The following is a 26455-nucleotide window of genomic DNA, read 5'->3' as shown; positions in this document are numbered from 1 at the left end:
AATAGACTGCTGGATTGGCTGTTCTGACCTTGCCTCCTCCTTCCAACTCGCTCCTGTTTCACAAAAGCATCCCTGCGAAGTTGTCCAAAGGTTGGCACAGAGTTATGGCTTGTTGGAAACAGCGTGTGGGTTGTCCCCCAACCCCTCTCCCGGCCACAGTTTAAAAGTTTAAACATTTTACACTGTTACTCTTCCCCCAAACTGACAGCCTCCCTGGGAATGTGTTCGTTCACTCCCATAACTGTTTGAAAACCAAGGCGCGGTTTCCTATTGGCTGCAGGAGGTTCCTGCAGAAGCTGCGAAGCTGCATTGTAAGTTAGATTTCCCAAAAACATTTGCAAACTGGAACACTTCCGGGGTTGTGGCGTTCGGGAACTGATTTGTTTGGGAGCCAAGCCATTCAACAACCAAGATACCACTGTGTATATATATATATATATACACACACACACTGCTCAAAACTTTAACTGCACATGCTCAGAGCTTCTTTTGCATCTCTCCTACAGAGCCGGACGTACCTGGGCATGTCGACGCTTCGGGACCTGATCTTCAAGCGCCCGTCGAGGCAGTTCCAGTATCTGCATGTTCTCTTGGATCTTAGCTCCCACGAGAAGGACAAGGTGAGCCTTGAGCCTGTCTCTCTGGTGCTGTGGTGTGATCCGAGCAATGCAGCTGAAATAAGCTTGCAAGTCGCTCCTAACTGACCAAGGTGCCTGCAGGACTGCCTGCTCTTACATGAACCTGCCTAGCTACTAAGATCACCCTCAGAGGCATGGCTCTGTGTCCTCCTGTTTTTACGAAGTAAACTGGGTGGTGACTGGAGGGCCTTTTCAGCTGTGGCACCTTGACTTTGGAACCTCTTGGAAGAGATGGCCTGGTGCCATCTATATTATCACTTGGGTTCCTGCCGAAAGAAGAGACTGGGGTGGGGTAAGAGGTTAATCTAGCCCAGCATCATGTCCTTGTTGACATTTGCATTCCACCTTAAGGAACAAATATGGGATTGTTACGTGTCACATGTCTGTTTACATTCCAGCACAGTATGCTGGGAACTTCCGTTGTGTATAGCTTTTGCTTTTAGCTGCTCTCTTTGAGACGACATGAGAGAGAGAGACATGATTCTTTGTCCTGATTTATGATTAATAAATCTGTAGTTGTAGTATGCTTCCACAAGCCTCACGCCTATTCTGTGTGCGCAATTCAATCTGCTGATAGTGTGCCCTGGCTCTCAAGCCTGGGTCGCTGATTTACGTCAGAGCAGAGACCGATGGGTCTTCGCAGTGGGGTGGCTGGAAGGAGACAACCCAGCCAGGGCTAGCCAGCTGGCCTCCCGGCCCTCTGCATGTCGACAGCCCTCACAGTGACCAATGAGATGCACCTGGGAAGCATGCAAGCAGGACACCAGTGCAACAGGCCTTTTAAATTTTGTCGCACGCTTTTTGTAACTGCTTGCTGTGATTTGTTGAATGGATTTTACAATGGTGTTATGGTCATCTGGGAGTGGACCAGTGCTGGGCAACAGAGAGTGGACTTGGTGGTACTTGAACCGCTTTGGGGGGATTGTGCCCTTAGAAAAAGGCTACATCCCTAGCTGATCTAAGTGACGGAGAGCCTTGGTGATGCCCATATATTTTCTGTCTCCAACCCTCTTAAAATTCTTTTGCTTTTTCTCTCCTTTTGGGGAATGTCTGCTCTGGAACTTGCTCACAGTGGAAACAAGAACCAAAGAACACTAGGGCTCATCCAGGCTTCCTTTTGTGCTGCATTTCTAGGCGTGGATTCATGCTTTAAAGCATCATGTCAGAGTGTTCCCCGCCATACCCTTTCTCTGCAAAAACCTGCTCTTTACCACTGAATCAGAGCAAAAGGCAATCTGCAGAAAACCCGAGTTGCTCTTTGTTCCTGTTCAGCACGAAAGAGTGGCTTTTTGCAGGGAAAGTCCCCAGGGGCGGGGCAGAAACTAAGTGTGGAAAAAAGCCCTTAAAAATAATCTCAAATATGGAGTTATTTTTTAAAAAATTCTTGGGATTCCTGAAGTTTGCTAATGCACTGTCAAATGACCCATCTTTTGCCACCCATCTCAGGTTCGCCAGCAAGCGCTCCTATTCATCAAGCGGATGTACGAAAAGGACCAGCTGCGGGAATACGTGGAGAAGTTTGCACTCAATTATTTGCAGCTCCTGGTCCACCCCAATCCTCCCTCTGTTCTCTTTGGCGCAGACAAAGATACAGGTAACTGGGCCGCACCATGTCCAGGTGTGTCCGTGAGCAGGTGGCTTGGCGAAAAAATAATGATAGAGGCGAAAAAATCCCCATCACCACTTAGAAAGTGTCGCATGTGAAACTGCTTCCTGTATGGAGCCTTCACTGTGAGGCAAAACAGTGTGTGTGTTCTGAACCTCTGGGATAGCTCAGTCCGTAGAGCACAAGACCCTTGATCTCTGGGTTGCGGGTTCGAGCCCCACGTTGGGCAAAGATTCCTGGTTGCAAGGGGTTGGACTAGATGGCCCTGGTAGTTCCTTCCAAATCTACAATTCTCTGGTACTATATGTGACGGGCAATGGCGTTCACTTTCCCCCATGCTCAAATGGCATCCCATGTAAAAGAGGCTTTTCTAGGTTTATGGCTTTCCCCCTTTTAAGTTAAACTTGTACAACAGGAACTCCAAAAGGAGATGCCGTATTTTTTGCTCTATAACATGCACCAGACTATAACACGCACATAGTTTTTAGAGGAGGAAAACAAGACAAAAAATATTCTAAATGTAACCGTGGATGTATGATTTTTGTGGTTCATGCTGTGGCCACAGACATGTGATCTGACAGTGAGTTTGGAGTAGCCCAGTGCAAAAATCCTGAGGATCCATGTGGATCCATGCTTTGTAACCACGTTTTTGCACCACTGCGGCCCCAGGCAACAGTGGGTGCGTGATTTTTTTGGTGCAAGATGTAGCCATGGGCATGCTATGTGATCTGATGGTGAATTTGGGATGACCTAGTGCAAAAATCCTGAGGATCCATGTGGATCCGTGCTTTGTAACCACGTTTTAAGTGGGGAAGGAAGGAAAAGCACTCAAGGGACAAGGAACACGCGTGGGGTGTGTGGAGAAGGATGCTGCTAATAATGAAGAAGAGGGGTATAAGGGGAGAAGGCTCCTTCCCCTCCCGCTTTGCTCTTTTAAAGAAGCAGGCTCTCTGTCCCTCTCTCCTCCCCACTCCACGGCTCTTCTCCCGCTTTGTTGTTTCAAAGCGAGCCATGGAGGAGGGAAGGAAGGGGAACCATGGATCCTCTGCTCATGACTGCAGCAGATCCCCTCCGCCACCGGCAGGCATTCGCTGCATAACACGCACAGACATTTCCCCTTACTTTCTAGGAGGAAAACAGTGAGTGTTATGGTGCAAAAAATACGGTATTTCCCATTTCACAGCTGTATTTCCCTAGTTGTGAATGGCAAGGAGCCTGTCCCTGTGTCACCTGACACTCTGCATAAACCTTGGCGCCCAGTCTCTTTCTTCCCAACCCTCTTTTTGCCTTGCAGAGGTGGCTGCTCCCTGGACAGAAGAGACCATCAAGCAATGCCTCTATCTCTACTTGGCCCTCCTTCCCCAGAACCACAAACTGATCCATGAACTAGCGTCTGTATACACGGAGGCCATTGCTGACATCAAGCGCACTGTCCTCAGGGTTATTGAGCAGCCTGTGAGTTTGCTAGAGAAGGGGTACTTTGTGGTCCACCACAGGGGCGAATGAAGGCGTCATGACACCCGGGGCGGCAAACGGCTATGTACAGTGCATGTGCGGCCTCAAAACATACAGTGCATGTGCCATACGTAGCGACGCCGCACATACACTGTACATAGTGGTTTGCAGGCGCTCCAGCCCTGTACAGTGCCGGGATCCTCTGCTTGCAGCTGCAGCCACGAGCAGAGGATCCTCCGCGGCTGTAGCGGCAACGGAGGGATGCCACCGCTGTCCGTAGCGGCACCGGTGGCAAACCACTATGTACAGCGCATGTGCGTTGTCGTTACGTACAGCGCATGCATGTGATGCCACATATGTACTGTACATAGCGGTTTGCCACCAGCACCGGGATCCCCTGCTCGTGGCTGTAGCCGCGAACAGAGGATGCTCCACATGCAGCTGCACGATGGCTGCTCACGCCACTGCGAGCTGCCACAGGGTGCCTTCTTGTCACCCCCCAGACATGGCACCTGCCCCCCCCATTGCGACGCCACTGGTCCACCATCGTTCTTTATACCGTATTGGCCTGAATATGAGCCACACCCACAAATAAGCTGCACCTTTAAAATTTGGCGGCTTGGGAACTGCGCACAGGACGGGTGCCGTTGTCCTGCACTCCTGGGCTGCTCTCTGTGGGGGGCGGGGGAGCCGCACCACTTTGCCGGCGGCCTTCCCCCCTTCATTCCAATGGCTATGGGGAGGCTTGGGAGCGGCAGGCAGGCTGGGTGCCATTGCCCCGTGCTCTTTTCCTCCCCGCGCTACTGGGCTGCTTTCTGGGAGTGGGGAGCCGCACCGCTTTGCCGGCGGTGTAAGGTCGTGAATATAAGCCGCACTTTAACATTTTACGATCAGAATTGGGGGGGGGGTGAAATGTGGCTTATATTTGGGCCAATACAGTAGATGGCTCTCCTTTCCTCACATTCTCATCCCCCACCCCACCCCAAAAACCATCCCTTTCTTTATCTTTTCCTATCGCTTCCAGATCCGTGGGATGGGGATGAATTCCCGGGAGCTGCTCAAGCTGGTTAAAAACTGCCCCAAAGGTGCAGAGACCCTGGTGACCCGCTGTCTGCACAGCCTGACGGACAAAGGTACAATTACTTCAGCGTTTATATTTAGGTGCTGTTCGATACAAAGGCTTCACGGTGGCTCATGGCAACTCCACACAAGTAGTTGCTTCTGATGCTATGCAAAGCAGTCCAAGTTTGAGAGCTACTATTCAGACACACAATCTAATGTGATTGTCTCTACTTAGTTCCCCCCTCTCCGGAGCTTGTGAAGCGAGTTCGAGATCTGTACAACAAGAGGCTCCCGGATGTCCGGTTCCTTATCCCTGTCCTCAACGGTTTGGAGAAGGTACTTTCTGAGGCTCAGATGGAGGCTTGCTGATGATCTGCAATACTCCTCCCCCCTGCCCCCTTTCCCTGCCAAGATTATCTTGGTCTTAAGCCTTTTTAGTTGACATTTTCAATAGGCAGTTTATTTGGAACTTGGCTCAGGAATTCAAAGAAACCCCCCAAATAAGTGCAGTTTTGAAAAGCCTAGCCTGCCATCTGGATTCAAAATGGCGTACCATTGTATCCAGACACAGAAGAAAATCCGCTCCTTGATTTTGGGAGCCGCCATGGGAAATTGGGCACGATATCTCAAGAGGTATCCAAGCACATAGCAGACAAACAACTTTCCTAAAAGTACAGTAGATGAAGGAAGGACAGCCAACACATGTCGGGATTTAAAACAGCTTTTCCTTCTTACTGATGTGCGCGCTTTAGTAAATCCAGTGCAGACTTCAAGTTGATGGAACAGAAGTTGGGGAAACGAGGATTGTGCAAATGAGAGAGCTTAGAGGTTTACAGTTAAGTCTCCTCTCCCTTGGGTGCCGATGTGGAGGAGTTAATCCAGGGGGAAACTTCATAAGACATGGGGATTGAGAAGAGGCTTAAAGGAGGAGAGGGAGCCCTGCTTGAGTGACAGAGATGAGGGGAGCAGTGGGAAAGATGGCACAAGGGTGGGAGTGAGGGAAGAGGACCCCGGAGATTAGCAATGGAGGAGACAGCTTCTGTGTGCTCTCTAGCGATTTGCAGGAAGCATTCCATGTCCCCGCTACTTCCATTAAGTATCCCTGAGTATGCCTTTTCTCTGTTTGTGGTGCCTCATATCCTATGGGGGCTCTCTCCTCTGGGGGTGTGGTCAAGTGAGATGTGCATTCTTGCATTTCCTTTCCAGAAAGAGGTCATCCAGGCCCTGCCGAAGCTCATCAAGCTGAATCCCATTGTTGTGAAGGAGGTTTTCAACCGCCTGTTGGGAACGCAACACGGTAGGGATTCCTGGCCACATGGGGACCTTGAGTTTTCCGTGGCTTCCAGGGGGTCTTCTCAAAAGGGTGTCCCGAGGCTGTGGGGGGAGAGATTTGCTCGGTTTGAAAGGGATCAGCGGACTGGATGGCTTTACCGTCTGCTCCGTCAGTGGCTGATCTCTTCCTTGGCATTGATTCCGACAGGTGAAGGCAACTCGGCAGTTTCTCCTCTGAATCCAGGGGAGTTGTTGATTGCCCTCCACAACATCGACTCCACCAAGTGCGACATGAAGTCCATCATCAAAGGTAAGGGAGAATTCAGTTGCTTGTTTAGAGTCCTCCTAGCATTTCTCCTGTTCTGTGTTCAATATTTTGGGCTGCTATGGCTGCAAAAAAAAAACCCGCAAATAAACCCCCACCCTTTCAAGACACATAGGTTAAATTTCCCCATTACATTTTTCCATTCATAAAATTACAGTGGTACCTCTGGAACGGATCCCGTTCGCAACCTGAAAATAAATGCAACCCGTGTCTGCATGTGCGCAGGTTGCGATTCGTCGCTTCTGTGCACGATGTCATTTTGTGCGTCTGCGCATGCGCAAGCGGTGAAACGCCGGAAGTAACCCTTTCCAGTACTTCCAGGTCGCTGCGGGACGCAACCTGAAAATGCACAACCTGAAGAAAATGTAACATGAATTATGACTGTACATCCATAGAGAAAATTCATACACTTGAACTAGCTGTGAGTGCTGGAGTTTTATTTAGTATCCCAATCCTGTACAGTGGTATCTCCGGTTGCGAATGGGATCCGTTCCGGAAGTCCTGCCACATCCCGAGGAATTCACAAGCAGGGGTGCCACTTCTGCACAAGTGGCGAAATCCGGAAAAATACTTCCAGGTCTGCCGCGTTCAGATCCTTAAAGATACGCAACCAGAGGTGTGCGTATCTAGAGGTACCACTGTACATCTATTTGGAAGTATGGAGTCCTGCTTCTCCCCTTAAGCAGATGTGGCGAACCTTTGGCCCTCTAGATGTTGCTAAACTATAACTCCCATTACTTGCTTGCTGGGGCTCATGGGAACTGTAGTTCAGCAACACCTGCAGAGCCAAAGGCTTCCTCACTCCGGCCGTACAAGAACGGGCAGCTTCTGACCTCTGGCGTTCCCCTGCCTCTGTCCCTGTTACCTTGTGGCAGCTGCTCTGAGTTTTCTGCAGCAGCAGTTGCAGCAGCTGATCTCCATTTCCCTGCTTGCAGCCACCAACATGTGCTTTGCTGAGCGCAACGTGTACACGTCTGAGGTGCTGGCCGTGGTGATGCAGCAGCTCATGGAGCAAAACCCGCTGCCCATGCTCCTTATGCGGACCGTGATCCAGTCATTGACGATGTACCCACGTCTGGGCGGCTTCGTCATGAACATCCTCTCCCGACTCATCTTGAAGCAGGTGAGAAGTGTCAGGAGCTCAGTCTAGACTCGAGTAGGACCCTGGCAGAGACACATGCCCGACTGGCATGTTCCCTCCCTCCTGGTCGATAGTTTGGGAGCTTCAAAAGCTTTCTTCTGCCCGAACATCACAGCGACCCATGCCAACCGACACCGGCACACTTTGGGATCCACGGAATTTACGCATGTAACAGACCTCAGCAACTCAGCATTTTGGCTAATCTATTTACATAATAGTTAAACCACAGAGCCTAGGACTTGCCGATCGGAAGGTCAGCTGTTCGAATCGCCACGACGGGGTGAGCTCCTGTTACTCAGTCCCTCCTGCTGCCAACCTAGCAGTTCGAAAGCACATCAAAGTGCAAGTAGATAAATAGGTACCGCTCTGGTGGGAAGGTAAATAGTGTTTCCGTGCGCTGCTCTGGTTCGCCAGAAGCGGCTTAGTCATACTGGCCACATGACCCGGAAGCTGTACGCCGGCTCCCTCGGCCAATAAAGCGAGATGAGCGCTGCAACCCCAGAGTCGGCCATGACTGGACCTAATGGTCAGGGGTCCCTTTACCTTTATCTTATTTACATATAAACATACACGGAGCCCTGCAACATGGCTCCCACTCTCTCTAGCATCAGACAGCAAAGAGAAAAAATAGGACAATAGTCCCACTTCACGGAACAAAGTAATACAAACATCCTGTCTCCATCACTTCCCACTCTGTGGAGTCAAAACATATACCGCCATGTGAAAGACAACAATCCCATGACTGCAATCATGGAGCAGGAATTCTAACAAGGAGGACGTGGGGGAGGACAGTTTGTCCTCTGCAGCCAGGTTCCCATCATCCTTTGCTCCTTGCACTCATTGCTGCAGAGGGCAGCACTTCTGGGCAACGTGGCCACCCTTCTAAGGGGACTGCTTCAGCGGATTCACTCTGTTGGGGGCAGAGGGAGGTCTCTTACTGCGTGGCTGACTCTTCGCCAACCCGCAGAACCAAAAATATCTCCCAAGGGTGGGAGGAACAGCCGAGCACACAAGATATTGTAAGAAGGCAGCCAGTGGCCTCTCAAGTCCGGCATCCTGGTCTCACAGTGGCCAACCAGATGCCTGTTGGAAACCCACAAGCAGGATCTGAAAACAGGATCCCTCCTGCGGCTTCTTTGTTTAGTTGTGTCCGACTCTTTGTGACCCCCTGGACCAGAGCACGCCAGGCCCTCCTGTCTTCCACTGCCTCCCGCAGTTTCATCAAACTCATGCTGGTAGCTTCGAGAACACTGTCCCACCATCTTGTCCTGTTGTCCTCTTTTCCTTGTGCCCTCCATCTTTCCCAGCATCAGGGTCTTTTCCAGGGAGTCTTCTCTTCTCATGAGGTGGCCAAAGTATTGGAGCCTCAGCTTCAGGACCTGTCCCTCCAGTGAGCCCTCAGGCTGATTTCCCTAAGAATGGATAGGTTTGATCTTCTTGCAGTCCATGGGACTCTCAAGAGTCTCCTCCGGCACCAGAATTCATAATGCGGCTTCTAGCAACTGCTATTCAGAAGCATTGCTGCCTCTGAGCCTTGTGGCTAGTAGCCATTGATAGAAGAAGAAGAAGAAGAGTTTGGATTTGATATCCCGCCTTTCACTCCCCTTCGGGAGTCTCAAAGCGGCTAACATTCTCCTTTCCCTTCCTCCCCCACAACAAACACTCTGTGAGGTGAGTGGGGCTGAGAGACTTGAGAGAAGTGTGACTGGCCCAAGGTCACCCAGCAGCTGCATGTGGAGGAGCGGAGACGCGAACCCGATTCCTCAGATTAGGAGACTACCGCTCTTAACCACTACACCACACTGGCTCTCAATGATAGCCATTGTCCAGTTCTCTTCTAAAGCGACCCTGGTTGGTAGCTATCACTGCCTCCTGTGGGAGGGAGTTCCATAGATTAACTGTGGTGCATGAATAATCATGGGACACGGATGGCGCTGTGGGTTAAACCACAGGGCCTAGGGCTTACCGATCAGAAGGTCGGCGGTTCGAATCCCCACAATGGGGTGAGCTCCCGTTGCTCAGTCCCTGCTCCTGCCCACCTAGCAGTTCGAAAGCTGCTCTGGTTCGCCAGAAGCGGCTTAGTCATGCTGGCCACAATCCGGAAGCTGTATGCCGACTCCCTCGGCCAATAAAGCGAGATGAGAGTCGCAACCCCAGAGTCGGCCACGACTGGACCTAATGGTCAGGGGTTCCTTAACTTATTATTATTATTTATTATTTATTCCCCGCCCATCTGGCTGGGTTTCCCCAGCCACTCAGGGTGGCTCCCAACCAAACAATACAGCAATAAACATTAACAACTTCCCTACACAAAGAGCTTTCTTTGGTCTGTCCTGAATCTTCCATTGTCCGGCTTCATAGCATGTCCATAAGTTCTAATGTTATAAGCGGGAGAAAAACTTGAGTAGCAAAGGACACTGTTGTAGATGGCTTTTTAAAAAAATTTGGACAGACTCATGCAGCGTAGGCCTGTGGGTGCCCACGATGTCACGATAGAAAAATGCAACTTCTGTGTACGGATACCCCTATACCTCTGCATGCTGGTTGGCCTATAGGGGAAATCCAGTGCTTTCATTCCTGGCTTTTGACCCGTCCAGAGGCATCTGGCTGGCGGCCACTGCTGGAAACAGGCCGTTCAGCCTGATGAGCCTTAGGCCACTGGGGTGAGACACAGAGCAGGCTCTGGCTGCTGGTGCCGCATTTTAACTCTTTCCCTTCCTCCCCCAGGTGTGGAAGTACCCCAAGGTCTGGGAGGGCTTCATCAAGTGCTGCCAGCGGACCAAGCCCCAGTCCTTCCAAGTTATCCTCCAGTTGCCTCCTCAGCAGCTCACCGCCGTCTTCGAGAAGTGCCCAGAGCTGCGGGAGCCTCTGCTGGCCCATGTCCGCTCCTTCACCCCACATCAGGTACTGCCCCACACAAAGCTGCAGTTGCAGAGCACATGGTCCTGCAGCGAGCTGGGGGAGAGGTTATTCGAGTCAAAACAAAATTCAGGGTGCCTTTTTAAATCCAGGTTCGCAGTTTGAAGGGCATTGTTTAAAGCGGAGCTTTCCAAACTTTTCAGGTTGCTGACACACTTTTTAGACACACCTCATTTTGTGACATACTCAGTTTTACTAGCAAATCGGAGTTACAGGTAGGTAGCCATGTTGGTCTGCCGTAGTCGAAACAAAATAAAAAAACAAAAAATTATTTCCAGTAGCACCTTAGAGACCAACTAAGTTGGTTATTGGTATGAGCTTTCGTGTGCATGCACACAGTATCTGAAGAAGTGTGCATGCCCATGAAAGTTCATACTAATAACAAATTTAGTTGGTCTCTTAAGTGCTACTGGTAGCAAGTCGGAGGTTAAACTAACCGCTTTCCGGCCCCAGGAGGAGCATGGGGAGCGTTTGCATGACACACTGCATTCAGCACATTAATGTGTCACAACACACAGTTTGGAAAGCTCTGGTTTAAAGAATCCTAAGAGGTAACATGTTGGTTCATTTTATTGTATTACATTCTTATCCCATTTTTAGCTAGCATTGGCTCCCAAAGCAGCCCACGATTAAAAACCCACTGAAAGGCATGGTATATTAAGATACACAGAGTCTTTTGGTTCCTGCTCCTTGTATGTGCTAGGCTTTTCCGTGGACAGGCACTTCTGAAGACAAAGATCCCACACATGCAGACCTTTCCTATCTAAATCAGGGCTGGGGAGTCTGTGACCCTCCAGATGTTGTTGGACTACAACTCCCATCATCCCAGACCATTGGGCACCCTGGCTGGAGTTGAAGGGAGCTGGCGTCAGAAAGGGAGGGGCTCCCCAGCCCTGGTCTAAAGAGTGGGGCATGGCAGACCTAGAAGTCCTACTTGAAACTCAGTCCTTACAGGTTGGGATAGGTCAGAAGACACAAGAAAACCCAGTACTACGTCAGTAATACTCCCATGCACGCAGTCCAGAACAGTAATTTTAAATAAGACCACAAAGTCTTTGTGGGTTTCTTGCAAAACGTACTAATGAACTTCTGTTCAACCAGCCCAGTAGGATTTTAACCAAGATAGGGTATGGGTGAAAGTATCAGAGAGAATACTGTTTGAGAGAATACTTTCAAATGCAATGATTGGCGCACGTCTGGATGAGGTACCCCCTCTGCTTTTTCTCCACCAGCAAGCTCATGTTCCCAATTCCACCATGGCCATCCTAGAAGCCAGCAACAAGCAAGACCTTGAAGGGAAGGAGTTGCAGCCTCTGGAGGAGGCGAGGGGCTCAGCCCCACCCAGGACCAAGGAGCTGAGAAGAGAGAAAGAGGTCAGAGCACACGGTGGGCAGGGAGGGGGCGGCGTTCATAGCATTGAACAAATGTGGGTTTTGCCAGGTTACAGTAACATGCATAGTGAGCCTTCAGTGTGTTGAGATTGCCAGAAACGGAGGGTGGGGAGAAGGGAACTGTGAAAGACAATTCAGCTGTCTTTGGATTTCTGTTTCTGTGACCTTCACGGTGAACCTTGGCAGTCGGTCCCACTGTGTTCAGTAGGCCTTATGCTCCTGTGTGAGCATACATAGGAGCGCAGCTTGAGTGGGTGATGGTAGGAGGAGCAAAGCACTGTGGAGAGACTCAAAAGGGCCTTGGAAGGTAGAAAGAACCATTTCAGTGATGTCCAGTCAGAGTTTGCAAATGGGAGCAGAAGTGCAATGGTTTTTATTTTTGCAAGCCTGCAGCACTGCAGATACGTGATCGCAGCTTAGCCCAAACTTGGAGACCTTGATGCAAACAGGTTTTGCATAAAGGTAAAGGGGCCCCTGACCATTAGGTCCAGTCATGACCAACTCTGGGGTTGCAGCGCTCATCTCGCTTTATGGGCCGAGGGAGCCGGCGTACAGCTTCCGGGTCATGTGGCCAGCATGACTAAGCCGCTTCTGGTGAACCAGAGCAGCGCACGGAAACGCCGTTTACCTTCCCGCCGGAAGTACCTATTTATCTACTTGCTCTACCTGCTTTCGAACTGCTAGGTTGGCAGGAGCAGGGACCCAGCAACAGGAGCTCACCCCGTGGCGGGGATTCGAACCGCCGACCTTCTGATTGGCAAGTCCTAGGCTTTGTGGTTCAACCCACAGCGCCACCTGCGTCCCTAAGTTTTGCATAGTGTTCTTTTATTTCTGCATGTTTGGGAACACTTTCACAGAATGGAAGCCAGGCTACCTTGCTTCCCTGTATTAGACATAGAAATAGAGGCCCAGCGTGGGGAGGGATCCACCACAGAACAGTGTTGGGAATTGGGATCCAGTGCTAGGAGCATGGTGCACTCATTCCTTCCCCCCCCCGCCAACTAGAAAGGGGTTTGAAAAAGGAGTGGACACTTTGCAGGGCCTAACACAGCTCAATGCCAATCCTAGGAAGAAATGGAGCCTCAGCCCCTCCTGCCTCGCGTGTCCCAGGATATGATTGCCCTGCGCTTGGCGCAGGAGAAGGCCCTCAAGCGCCAGCTGGAGGAGGAGCAGAAATTGAAGCAGCAGCAGCAGCAGCCTCTCCGCCCAGCAGCCCCCCAGACCCCACTCCCTTCCGAGGAATCTGTGGACTTGCAGGAGGAGGTGCCTGAGGCGGAGACTCCCACCATCTTCATCAGCATGCAGGAGGAAGATGAGAGTTTTGGAGGAGACAGCTCCCAGCTGGATTCCAGCTTAGAGGGCCCCTGGCCACCCAAGGTACCCCAACTTTTTTTTTTTTTGCTTGTCAGTGAAGTAGCCATCAAACCTCCTGTAGTTCCACCTATGAAAGCACCTCGGTTGTGTCTTGGATTTCTGTCATTCCCTGCCGAGAGGATTATAGACGCAGCGCAAGCCGCCGAAACCGTATCTGGTTCAGGCAGGCAACCCCTTGAAAGCCGGATTAATTTCCCAAGACAGCAGTCTTTGACACAAGTGATGTTGAGCTTCTCTGCCTTTCGAGTTCTGAGATGAGCCAATGTGAGTTCTGCACACTGATGGTGGTTTCTTGGTCTCTTCCCCAGGAGCTGCAGAGCAAGGAAGGAGCAGCCAGCAGCAGCAGCAGTAGCAGTAGCAGCAGCAGTAGCAGCAGTAGTAGCAGCAGCAGCGGCAGCTCAGATGAGGGATCCTCAAGCAAGCCACCCACAGCCACGCAAGTCACCCTCTCCCTCGAGGAAGAGGAGCCGGCCGCAGACGGTGGGGCACCACCTCCTGCCCCTTCCGCTGCTCTGGTTGCAAACTCTCCCAGCCCAGCAGAGGAGCTGCCGGACCCCATTGTGGAGCAAGAGGAGAAGGCAGACAGCTTATGATTCAGGAAAAGAAGATTGGGGGGAAAGGGGTTAACTGGGAAAGGAAGCAGGAAAATAAGAATAAAGTGGATTAGATTTCTAAATAAAGAATCTTGGGTCTCAACTGCTTTTCTGTCTGTACTGGAGTTTTTTTATCCTGCTGGTGTAAAGTGGGGTGGCGTAGTTCTTAATTATAAAAAAGAGATAATCTGTTAGTTGGGTAAACACAGCTGATGCTATATGTAAATTGCCTTGAACTTCATGTGCCTTTGAGGTAATAAATATGGTTGGTTTTTTGGGTGGGGCTGAGAGGAGGAGGAGGATGGCTTAGAAAAGCCCGGTGCTGTCAGACTTTTTTTATTGACAGGTAGGTAGCCATGTTGGTCTGCCATAGTCGAAACAAAATAAATTCCTTATAGTAGCACCTTAGAGACCAACTAAATTTGTCTTATACCAGTAACAAATTTAGTTGGTCTCTAAGGTGCTACTTGGAAGGATTTTTTAAAATTGAATTTATATACTGCCCTATACCCAGAGGTCTCAGGGTGGTTCACAAAACATAAAACCACAAATTATATAATCAAAATAAAAGAAACATCCCAGTAACCCCACCCCAGCCTAAAAAAACCCACATTTTTAAAGGGCATTGTACGTAAATCATATCAAACGCCTGGTTAAAATGGAATGTTTTTGCCTGGTGCCTAAAAGTATACAGTGGTACCTCAGGTTAAGTACTTAATTCGTTCCAGAGGTCCGTTCTTAACCTGAAACTGTTCTTAACCTGAAGCACCACTTTAGCTAATGGGGCCTCTTGCTGCTGCCGTGCCGCCGGAGCACAATTTCTGTTCTCATCCTGAAGCAAAGTTCTTAACCCGAGGCACTATTTCTGGGTTAGCGTAGTCTGTAACCTGAAGCGTATGTAACCCGAGGTAAAACTGTAATGGAAGGCGCCAGTTGAACCTCCCTGGGGAGAGCATTGCACAGACAGGGAGCCACTGCAGAGAAGGCCCTTGTCTTGCCACCCTGAGATTTCCCGCTCCCGAAGTCCCTCCATCCTCTCTGCTCCCGAGACAGGCCTGTTAAGCGCAGGCCCCGTTGCTAAGGCCCGCATCCTCCCTCGGTTGCTAAGGGCCTCGCCCTCTCCCCCAAGCCCCGCCCCGCTGAGGGCGGCCGTCGTTCCAGGGAGGCGGGGCTCCCCCGTCGCCCGGCAACCTCCCCTCCGGCGTTGCCAAGGCGCCGCGGCGCAGCTTCCGGGCGCGGCGAGGTGAGCCGCGGGTCGCGACTTCCGGCAGGCAGGCAGGCAGGAGGCGGCGGCCGCGGCCCGGCGGGAAGATGGCGGCGGCGCTGGCTCCCCCGGCCCCAGCGGCGGCGGCGCCGGTCCCCGACGGAGGCCCGTCCCCGCCGCAGCCGCCGCACGAGATCAAGAGCCAGTTCCGCACCCGAGAGGGCTCCTACCGGCTGCTGGGGGCGCCGGAGCCCCGCGCCAGGCCCGCCCCGCCCGCCGCCCCCGCCTCGGCCAGCGCCGCCCCGCCGCAGCCGCCCCCGCCGCCCTCCGGGGTCCCCGTCGGAGCCCCCGCGCCGCCAGCCCCCTCGCTGCCCCCCGTGCGCCTCTCGCTGGTGCGCCTCAGCCCGGCCTCGGGGGGCGCGGGGGGCGGCGGAGGAGGAGGAGGAGGAGGAGGCGACCCTTGCGGGGAGGGGGACCCGGGGGGCCTGGCCGCCGAGCGCAGCCGCGTCTGCTTCAACCTGGGCCGAGAGCTGTACTTCTACTCGGGCTCCGGGGGCGCGCCCGGGCGGGGACGCAGGGTGAGCGGCCGCCGAGCTTGGGGTGGGGTGGGGTGGGGGGAGGTCAGAGGGAGAGGGGGGCGATGGGTGGGGTTGGGCTGGTCCAGGTGAGGAAGTGGGGCTGCGCAGGTATGCAGAAGAGGGAGGTTTAGGGTGTGGTTGGCGGGGGGGGGGTAGGACCAGAAAAGATGGAGAGAATTTGAGAGTTGTTGTAGCTACCACGAGGGTCTTCTAGTCCAACCGCCTGCCATGCAAGGATCTTTGGGGACTCGAACTCACAGCCCTGGGATTGAGAGCCTCTAACCGGCAGAGCTGGTGTTCTGTGCCTGTGTTTTGTAGTCAAGCTGAGGAAGGGCGTGCAAGGAGGAGGGCGCTGAAAGGGCAACTGAGGATGCGGGGAGGAAGGAGCAGCCAGGTTGCCCGGAGATGGGCAGAAGCAGTTGTGAAGGCATTGGGGTAATGTGGAAGAGGAGGCTACGGTGGCAGGAAAACAGGGCTCAGAAATGGCATGGGGTTGGTAAGGAAACGGGCTGGTCGGTGGGTAATCTCAGAAGCCGGAGGAGCGTGGATTTAATTCTTCGCAAGAGGGAGGATCGGTTGCTTGCAGAGGTATTTGCCGGTCCGGATGGCCAGGGAAAGCAGGAATGCAAAATGACAAAAGGATGCTGTTGCTTAACTTGGAGCTGTGGTCTCCTGTGGCAACTGAGAATCGCTTCAGCGTAACCAGGCAGGAGAGCTTAATAAAGGCTCTTTCCCACCAGCAGCTTTTAGGTCGGTGTGAAGCGAGTGACTTTCATAGCCTTGCCAGTGTGGTGTAGTGGTTAAGAGTGGTAGTCTCGTAATCGGGGAACCGGGTTCGCGTCTCCGCTCCTCCATATGCAGCTGCTGGGTGACCTTGGGCCAGTCACACTTCTCTGAAGTCTCTCAGCCCCACTCACCTCACAGAGTGTTTGTTGTGGGGGAGGAAGGGAAAGGAGAATGTTAGCCGCTTTGAGACTCCTTTGGGTAGTGATAAAGCGGGATATCAAATCCAAACTCTCTTCTTCTTGCTTGCAAAGTTGATGCAGGTAGATACGAAATGGGTGGAGAACGGCAGTTGCTGAAAGGCCAAGAAATGTGTCTCCAGAGAGGGCTCTGTGTGCTCCGAGGCCATTTCTGTGCTCCACACACAGCTGTAGGCACTCCCTGTGTTTCTCTTATGCAAAGTGAAGGAAGTGTCGGCAGGTGGCTTTTCCATTTCTTGCTTCCATGTCAGATTCCCTTCCAGGGCTTGATTCCTGCAGTCTAACTTCCCACCCATTCTGTTTTTGTTGGCTTTCCAGTCTATCGACCTGAAGAAGCCCATCGACAAGCGGATCTATAAGGGGACGCAGCCCACCTGCCACGACTTCAACCAGTTCACAGCTGCTTCCGAAAGCATCTCGCTGCTGGTAGGCTTCTCAGCTGGGCAAGTGCAGTACCTGGATCTCATCAAGAAGGATACTAGTAAGCTCTTCAACGAGGAGGTGAGTCCAGAGTGTTCTGCAGAAGCAGCGACTCAGAGTCGATACAGATCAATTGGAGTCTCTTATTTCATTCCTCCCAGGTCAATGGGCTTGGGTTAGGGCCTCTGTTTAAATGTCGCTCCTTAATTGCTGCTGTTAATTGCTTATAACGTGTAGAGCTACAAGTTTCAGCTGGCTTAAACAATCAAAGTGTGGTTTAATGTGACTGCTTGTCGATTGTATTCTTAAGTCGCCCTGAGAGATTTTTCAGAAAGGCAGCTGGGAAATGTTGCCGGTTCGTAGCCATAGAGCTGTGCCCAAGAAATGATGCCTTGGAAAAATAAGTACAGTGGTACCTCAGGTTACATACGCTTCAGGTTACATATGCTTCAGGTTACAGACTCTGCTAACCCAGAAATTGTACCTCGGGTTAAGAACTTTGCTTCAGGATGAGAACAGAAATCGCGCGGCAGTGGCGCGATGGCAGCGGGAGGCCCCATTAGCTAAAGTGGTGCTTCAGGTTAGGAACAGACCTTTGGAACGAATTAAGTACGTAACCAGAGGTACCACTGTACTTCAAGCCAAAGTTGGCACAGGTGTTTGGCCCAAGGCTACTTCTGAAAGTGCTGTTTAATGCTGGGGGTTGCAAGGTAGCTCTTCATAACCTCTTGTTGACTCTCCCTGGCCTGCGCTGATGATCTCTGCCTAGAGATCACTAAGGGCGGTTAAGAGACTCGTTCCTGTTAAATATTTTATAGTGAGAGTATGGTGCACATTTGTGGGCCTGTTCCCAGCAAGTTCAAGCAGGGAGGGCTGCACTGAATGGCTGGGGGAACTCCATGGGCATTCTCAACTCACCTTTCTCCTTGCCTCCCACCCGACAGAGGCTGATTGACAAGACAAAGGTCACCTTTGTGAAGTGGATCCCTGAGACGGAGAGCCTCTTCCTGGCTTCCCACGCCAGCGGCCACCTGTACCTGTACAATGTGGAGCACCCCTGCGGCTCCGCCTCGCCCCAGTACACCCTCCTCAAGCAGGGCGAGGGCTTCACGGTCTACGCCTGCAAGAGCAAGAGCGCCCGCAACCCGCTGCTGAAGTGGGCGGTGGGCGAAGGAGCGCTGAACGAGTTTGCCTTCTCGCCCGACGGCCGCTACCTGGCCTGCGTCAGCCAAGACGGCTGCCTCCGCGTCTTCCACTTCGATTCCATGCTCCTGCAGGGGATGATGAAGAGCTATTTTGGGGGGCTGCTGTGCGTCTGCTGGAGCCCCGACGGGCGCTACATCGTGACGGGCGGCGAGGATGACCTGGTGACGGTCTGGTCCTTTGCCGAGGGCCGGGTCATCGCCAGGGGCCACGGCCACAAGTCGTGGGTCAACGCGGTGGCCTTTGACCCCTTCACCACCAGCACGGAGGACGACGAGAGCGGCGAGTTCAGCGGCAGCGACGAGGACATCCAGGACTCTGCCAATTTCTGCAGGGTGCGGACCAGCAGCACGCTGTCCCACCTCTCTAAGCACAGCACCAAAAGCACCCCGACGGTGACTTACCGGTTTGGGTCTGCCGGCCAGGACACCCAGTTCTGCCTTTGGGACCTGACGGAGGACGTCCTGTACCCCCACCACCCGCTCTCCCGGGCCCGAACGCTCACCAACACCTTCAGCGCCGGCATCCCCCCCTCCGGGAGCGGCGGGAGCAACCTGGCAGCCGAGGCCGGCGGGGGGGCCCTGCCCCGCTCGCTGTCCCGCTCCAACAGCCTGCCACACCCAGCCGTCACCAGCGCCGCCAAGAGCCACGTGGCGGACGGCGCAGTGCCCTTCAGCATTGGGAAGTTCGCCACGCTCACCCTGCAGGAGCGGAAGGACAAGAACGCCGAGAAGGAGCACAAGCGCTACCACAGCCTGGGCAACATCAGCAAGAGCAACGACAAGCTCAACGTGGTGCCCCGGAGCAAGCTGGACACGGCCAAGGTCCTGGGCACGGCGCTGTGCCCCCGCATCAACGAAGTGCCCCTCCTGGAGCCCCTCGTCTGCAAGAAGATTGCCCATGAGCGGCTGACGGTGCTGCTCTTCCTGGAGGACTGCATCATCACCGCCTGCCAGGAGGGCCTCATCTGCACGTGGGCCAGGCCAGGGAAGGCGGTGAGTGGGGCAGCCCCTTGATGCTGGCAGGAGGGCTTCAAAGCTTGGGTTGCCCTAGGAAGTGGCCGCTTCTGATCTAGGGGGAAGCCGTCCTGGGAAAGGGGCGTGGCTCACGGTAGGGCATGCGACCAGCAGGCTGGTTCAGTCCTGGCAAAGCAGAAAAGCACACCAAGAACTCTGGCCAATATAAATTTCAATAGTGGGAGTGGTCCCTCCTCGCAAATCAAGAGTCAATTATAACAAAAACTAATCCATTCCAAAGTATGTATTCTGACAAGGATTACAGAGATTACAAACTCAAACTCGGATATGTGTAACACAATAATTCGTTTCAGTGTTTAGAGATAAAAGTTTATGAGTAGAGATAAGTTCATGTTAGTCCGTAGTCAGATTGACCACCCCCACTATTGAAATTTATATTGGCCCAGAGTTCTTGGTGTGCTTTTTTCTTGGTATATTGAATAACAAGGACTCCCAACTTATTTAACCTTGGTTCAGTCCTGGCAGCATCTGCTGGGAAAGGCTCTGACCTGAGACCCTGCAGAACTGCTGGTCACCAACCAGGAGGAGGTAACAGCGAGTGGGACGGATCTAGAGCAGGGCAGGCCAACTTTTCACACCAAGTGGGCCACAGGAGTACTTCAACATGGAACCTGTGGGCTGCTCACTGCTTTGTCGCATGCGGCGGAGAGGCCAAAATTTGGGGGTGGGGAGAGACGGGGACCCTGCAGCCTTCGTTCTGCTAAGCATGGCCTTGGGCTTTGGGAAAGAGACGAAGCTGTGGCAGGGTCCTATAGCCCTCCAACTTCCTTCCCAAAGCTGGAAAAGCACCAACTAACTAGGCCAGCCTTTCTCAACCTGTGGGTCCCCAGATGATGTTGAACTACAACTCCCATCACCCCTAGCTAGCAAGGCCAGAGCTCAGGGACGATGGGAGTTGTAGTCCAACAACATCTGGGGACCCACAGGTTGAGAAACGCTGAACTAGGCTTTGGGAAGCAGGATGGAGGGCTCTAGGACCCTGTCAGAGCCCTCATGCCTCCTTCTCAAACCCCAGAGCTTCAGTTACTCGGATTCCGGACTGCATGTTAGACCACCCTGGAATAATGAAATGTTCTCAGCAGAATGTCGGCTTGGCTTCCATTAGCTTGATCAGCAGGGATCTCGCGAGCTCGCAGGACTCTTCATCCCAGTGTTGTTCTTCCCTGCGCCCGTTTCCTCTTGGTTCCTTCATCCTTCCTTTCGCATCAGTTGCGAAGGGTGACCCTGAGCCCAGCAACCCAGGCAGTATCCCACGAATCCACCTTTGTTTATCCCCCAGAGCCGCAAGTCCAGAACGGGAGCAGGGCGTTGCTGCTCGTGCAGTGTGGTGCCTCCGATGGCGCAGGCCATTAAGCCAAACCACAGGCTAGGAGGAGAGAGAGTGGCTGGCTTGGGGGAACCCTGCCCAGTCCTGGCCCCAAACACTGCAGTGGTGAAAATGCTTCATCAGTGATGAAGCAAAATCTATCCACCAAACCGGCCGAATGCTTCACTCCTTGTTGAAGCCCAGGCACAAATACGGAAGATCAGCTTAGTGGAGGCCCAGGAGGACAAGCAAGACGGGAGCTGCATTGCGTGCTCTCAGAACGCCGTCGAGAGAGACGAGGTGGTCTCATTTTTTGTCTTATTACTTTTATATTCCACCTTTTCTCCAGGGAGCGGAAGGCGGCGTACGTGGCTCTCTTCCCCACCCTGCCTCGTCTCGTCCTCACAACAACCCTGTGAGGTGGGCTGGGCTTAAGAGATAGTGGCCGGCCCCCGGGGTCGCCCAGCGTGAAGTCCCTGTCTGAGTGGGGATTTGGGTCCTGGCCAGACACTCTTTTAAGCACTGCAGCACACAAAAAGTGGAGCGACACTGCTGTGAAACGGCTTTGGGTGGAGCAGTGGCGTAGCGTGGGGGGTGCAGGGGGGGCGCAACATCTGGGGGTTAGGGTTAGGGAGCGCAAATCCACGGGTTAGGGGGTGCAAATCCATGAGTTAGGGGGCGCAAATTACTTGCCTTGCCCCGGGTGCTGACAACCCACGCTACGCCACTGGGGTGCAGTTAAGAGGCCAAGATCCGTGAGGGCAAGTGAGAGGGTCTCTTCTCCCCCGATTTCACTGGGGAGCAAATCCCAGCCGGCCATTAAAGAGCTTCCTGTAGCAATTCTCTCAGTGCTTCTGGCCTACTGCACAACTCCTCACCCCCACCCCACAAACAGATGCTACCATTTCCCAGTACCGTTTGCTCCAGTCTAGTTGGAGAAAACCCAGCGCTGGGCCTTCAGGGCAGCGGCTGATACCTGCCTGCTTGCCTGCCTCTCTTTCTTTCCCTCCTGACTTTAATTCTGAGTGGGCAGACAGGCAGACAGCCAAGCTGAATGCCTGTTTTCTCCAGCTGGGAAACAAAGGACCAGTCCAGGCATAAGGCAGCAGCAAAGCTTAAGAGCTTCTGAGGAGGCCTGGCTTGCTTCTTGGGGGGCAACGCAGAGGTGGGCTTTGTCAGTGGTGGCCTTTGAAACACCCTCCCCAGGTGGCCTGAGAGGCAGGGACGGTAACCGGATTTTAACTCCTCTGGAAGCAGATGTGAGGAATCTGCAGGTGTTGTTGGACTACAACTCCCATCATCCCTGATCCCTGGCCATGCTGCATGTGGGAGTATTTGGATGGTCCCTGTCTTAAAGACATACATTTTTAACCCAAGCTTTCAGGAGCTCTGATACTCAATTCTTAAACCTTCTTTTCCTTTTCTTTGCTCACTTTTTCTATAATAATTAGTTAAATATATATATTTATTTACCTTTATATATATTATATATATACATAATATATTATGTTATATATAATATAATATATATAATGTAATATAATATATTATATTATATTACATTATATTATATTATATTACATTATATTATATTATACATTATATTATATAATGTAATATAATATATGGGACGCAGGTGGCGCTGTGGGTTAAAGCCTCAGCGCCTAGGACTTGCCGATTGAAAGGTCGGCGTTTCGAATCCCTGCGGCGGGGTGCGCTCCCGCTGCTCGGTCCCAGCGCCTGCCAACCTAGCAGTTCGAAAGCACCCTCGGGTGCAAGTAGATAAATAGGGACCGCTTTCTAGCGGGAAGGTAAACGGCGTTTCCGTGTGCAGCTCTGGCGCGCCAGAGCAGCGATGTCACGCTGGCCACGTGACCCGGAAGTGTCTCTGGACAGCGCTGGCCCCTGGCCTCTTAAGTGAGATGGGCGCACAACCCCAGAGTCTGTCAAGACTGGCCCATACGGGCAGGGGTACCTTTACCTTTACCTTTAATATAATATATATATATTATATAACCACAGAGCCTAGGACTTGCCGATCAGAAGGTCAGTGGTTCAAATCCCTGCGACAGGGTGAGCTCCCGTTGCTCGGTCCCTGCTCCTGCCAACCTAGCAGTTTGAAAGCACACCAAAAAGTGCAAGTAGATAAATAGGTACTGCTTCGGCGGGAAGGTAAATGGCGTTTCCGTGCGCTGCTCTGGTTCGCCAAAAGCGGCTTAGTCATGCTGGCCACATGACCCGGAAGCTGTACACCGGCTCCCTCGGCCAGTAAAGCGAGATGAGCGCCACAACCCCAGAGTCGGCCACGACTGGACCTAATGGTCAGGAGTCCCTTTACCTTTACCTTATTTACCTTCCAGAAGGCATGTATTAGATGGCTTTAGTTTTAATCCCACGTTATTTTAAATAAATTTCTTTTTATTTTTACTAAGCAGTATATAAACTGTATACATAAAAGTTCCAAACCGCCCTTCACATAGAAAAGTTGCATTTCAGGGAGAAGGAGCCCAGCAGCCCTTCCTGACCTGCTCTTTTTCTTCTCAGCGCTTAAAACTCTTCTCTCCCCCACCCTGTTTCCTTTTCAGACCCTGAACTCCCAGAACGGCGGCTCTCCCAGCGGCACGGTGGTATAACCGGACGGTGCCCCCCCTCCTTTGGCTGACCTCCTCCTCACAGGTGTCTGTGACTCTTTGCCCTGCCGAGGCCCCTTGGCCAAGATGGCGAAGCTCTCTGCCTCTCCAGCCGCTTCTGAGTATGTACAGGTTATCCCCTTCCTCCTTCGCCTGTGACACTTAACTGTATGGAAAAAGAGAGAGAGAGAGACTAACAGAGTTAATATATTGAGACCTATGTAGCACAGGACCCTTTGCACTTCTTCTCAGCTATTTAAAGAAAAAAAAAGTATTAATATGAACCATATTTAAAGCTAAGATCTTAGCACAGGCTGCTGCCGGGGCAGATTTTGCACAAGGGTGAACTGAGCTGCCTCCACCCCACCTTGCCCCCTTGCCCCTCGTCTCCCAGGCGGGGATTCCTCACTGCCTTCCAGCTGCCCTGCTGCTCTGGACTGGATAGGACCCGTCTGCGATCTTCACCCACTCCTCGGAGAAAGCGGAAGGAATCCCTTTTGCACAGGGGGAGGACGACCCAGCCCCAAAGGAAGAACACCTCCCCTCCTCTTCATCTCTTCGTTTTAAATTTATGTGTGTTTTGCACAACGCGTCCCAGTTTCTTGCGGGACCCAAGACCCTCCCCTCTGCCAACAGGGTCTCTTCAGTCTTTAACAGCAGGTGTATCTCCCCAACTTTCCCTCCTTCTCCTCCTCCCAGTGTAACCATCTGGTCCACAGACACACGTTGCCAGGTGTTTGAGATCCAGCGAGATACTGCCCGGGTCCTCTTGCCAATGTCCCAGGTCCCAGCCTTGGGGCCTAGACAGCTGCCCATCCTCACAACCTTCTCTGTGGTCCTTTCAGAAGCAAAACGGACCTTTTCCACTGAACTGAGCTGACACGCAGCTTGGTTTCTCAGCTCTTTCTCTCCTCCACGGATCTGCCTCTGGATTCGATCTCGTCTCTGGGCCAGCAAGATGCGCTCTGCCCTCAACTGCTCGGGCCTGTTTGTACCACATGGTCTTCCCCACCCTAGTTTGATCGAGTCTGTCAATGCACATTTTAAATAGCCAGCCCTCCTAATGTTGATCACGGGTTGCCAGCCCCAGGCAGGTGCAAGGAAATCGATGGGATGTTTCAGCCGCTCGGAAGCCCAGAGTCTCAAACCCTCAACTTTGAAGGGTTGCATTTACAGGAAGAGCAGCTGCCATCTTGTTTTCAAAAGCATAAATTTGGGCACTAGTGGAAGACGTTTAAGAGAACAGGATACGGAAGCGGAATTATCCGTGCAGTAACTGGAAGTTCATGTGTCCCGGTAGATGGTTGCTTGGGCTCGGCAGTTTTCCTACTGTGGATGTGGCTTAGCGGCAGAGAAAGCCGTCTGCTTTCTTTTCTCCCCAAGCCTCTTGGCCAGAGACAAGAGTCGAGGGCTGAAGCAAAGAGCAGCATGGGCAGAAATTCAGGCTGGGCAGCCGTTCTGGTGCATAACTTTGCGCAGAGCCTTAAGAGAGCCCTGGGGATGCCATGGTAGGTCTTTGTTGGGGCATGGCCAGGATCCCAGTAGAGCTTATCTCTAGACATTTCAGCCGCCTATCTGTATTCTGTCCACCGAAAAAATTATAGGAATATGTGTCTATTCTGGGAAAGGTTTTGATCTGCTTGAGGATTCTTGGTTGCACCTGATGCAACGCCCTACGCAGAGTAGACCCCTTGGAATTAGTGGGCCTAAGTTAGGCCGGGTAATTTAAGTGGGTCTACTCAAAGTAGGGCTTAGCGCCAGCTACAACCCCTCCTGTCGCAGAAAACAGCTGCTCCAAAATGGATTCAAAGAAATACACGTGTTTCATTCAGTATGTGGCCATTTAAAATATTCCTAACATCCTTTGATCCTTTGGCAATTGAGGGCAGTTTTAAGAGACACGCACAGAGAGCCAGTTTTCTGCAAGTGTGTGCTATTTTATTTATTGCTTCATAAGCGTTAAAAGTACAATTTGGGGCAGCTTTGAGCCTCTCTCTACCACACCTGCATTTATGTACGCAGTGCCACACTTGTGCGGTTTATCTTACAGCCTGGAGTACAGGCAGAGCAGCCTTCGCCAACCCGGCGCCCTCCGGGCGTTTGGGACTACAACTCCCACAAGGCCCAGCCTGCGCAGCTGTGGGGAGTTGTAGCCCAAAACACCTGGGAGGGTGCAGTTTGGGGAGGCGTGCCGGCCAAAAAAAATTCCAATAACCTGGGCTGAAAACTTCCCGCAAACTTCCAAGAGGATCCCTGGGCTTCTCCCTCTCGCTGTTTTTGCTTTAGCACCGACAGGCTTAGAGGGAAGCCCTGGGCTACATGCACTAGGAGCAGTTTTCTTTGTGGGGAGTAGTATTCCGTTTGCAGCTCCTCGCCCTGCGTATTTGAGCTTCCAGCAAGTCAGGATAAAGGATGCTGGTTTCTGCAGAAGCATCCCATGTCCTACCAGTTTGCCTGTTTATCGTGGTCATGGGGGGGCCAGGATTTGTGCCTGTAACAGTCTCCAAACTCACCAGTAGAATTGGTTGAGGCCTGGCGCTGCCCAGTGGATTCAAAAGCAGCTCTTGTTTTATAGCGTTTCCGGTGGCGGCAAGCCTGGGCAGGAGCAGGGCTTGACTGAGTTGCTCTGAAGGCAGGGCAGCCTGCCTGCCATGCCTGGTTTCCAACACAAGAGGGCGTTAGGAACTTCCCAGGGGAGCCGGCTGTCATTTTACGGTGGCCACCTGCGCATGCCCAGAGGCGCCCACGCTCTCGTTGGTAATACCTGCACACATCATGGGGTTGGGCCCTTAGCATTCGAGACGCACCCAGGAGACTCTGCCCGCCTCTAGCCCAACCACCCGCGTTCGCCACGAGCCTTCACCTTGGGACCACCTATCAGCTGCCCAGCAAAGGCTCGAAGGCGGGCGGGCGGATGCCAGCCTGGCAAGGGGACCCGTCTTGTATGTCACGCTGTGCTCACTGTGAACCCATCGTCAGCTCTGCATGTTTGCAAAACGCGGCCCAGCTGCCAGAGAAACCAACGGGGATGGGTGGGTGGGTGAAAAAACCCCTCTCTCAGAGGACTGACGACCACGGGACTGGCTCCCCTCCCCCCAGGAAAAAAAAGCCATACTGGGTGCCGAGCCACTTCACACAATCTTCACACCCGCTTCATCCCAGCCTGGTCAGAGGAACGTGGGGAGCAGAGGAGGGACTCTGCCTTGCCCCCCCCCCCCGGTCTGCTTGGATCCTTCGCAGAGACCTTGGCAGACAGTATTACTTTTGCTCTCCCCCCCCCCCGCCTCCCAAATGCATGTTGCCCTCACACTCTTGTCT

At 52.6% G+C, this 26455-nt stretch overlaps 2 protein-coding genes across 2 annotated transcripts in view; both read left to right on the top strand.

The window, feature by feature from the left end:
- Positions 1-13884, top strand: part of SYMPK (symplekin scaffold protein) — a 29292-nt gene extending 15408 nt beyond the window's left edge. The window contains exons 16-27 of the mRNA XM_081921904.1: positions 507-620; positions 2085-2232; positions 3539-3699; positions 4724-4832; positions 4997-5097; positions 5968-6058; positions 6242-6343; positions 7294-7481; positions 10227-10403; positions 11651-11791; positions 12878-13186; positions 13492-13884. Coding sequence (XP_081778030.1) covers positions 507-620; positions 2085-2232; positions 3539-3699; positions 4724-4832; positions 4997-5097; positions 5968-6058; positions 6242-6343; positions 7294-7481; positions 10227-10403; positions 11651-11791; positions 12878-13186; positions 13492-13776 — 1926 coding nt within the window. The 3' untranslated portion in view covers positions 13777-13884. The remainder of the gene's footprint in view (positions 1-506; positions 621-2084; positions 2233-3538; positions 3700-4723; positions 4833-4996; positions 5098-5967; positions 6059-6241; positions 6344-7293; positions 7482-10226; positions 10404-11650; positions 11792-12877; positions 13187-13491) is intronic.
- A 1193-nt stretch (positions 13885-15077) lies between these two features.
- Positions 15078-23361, top strand: DMWD (DM1 locus, WD repeat containing). Its single transcript, XM_081922106.1, has 4 exons — positions 15078-15558; positions 16860-17042; positions 17906-19159; positions 23093-23361. Exons 1-4 carry the CDS (start codon positions 15088-15090, stop codon positions 23138-23140), a joined length of 1956 nt encoding a protein of 651 aa, XP_081778232.1. The 5' UTR covers positions 15078-15087; the 3' UTR covers positions 23141-23361.
- Positions 23362-26455: the final 3094 nt, after the last annotated feature.

Source organism: Podarcis melisellensis (assembly GCF_964234715.1).
Source record: "Podarcis melisellensis genome assembly, chromosome: 8".
Lineage (NCBI taxonomy): Eukaryota > Metazoa > Chordata > Lepidosauria > Squamata > Lacertidae > Podarcis > Podarcis melisellensis.
The sequence above is the reverse complement of the archived record's forward strand: the minus strand, read 5'-3'. Positions and strand labels throughout refer to the sequence as shown.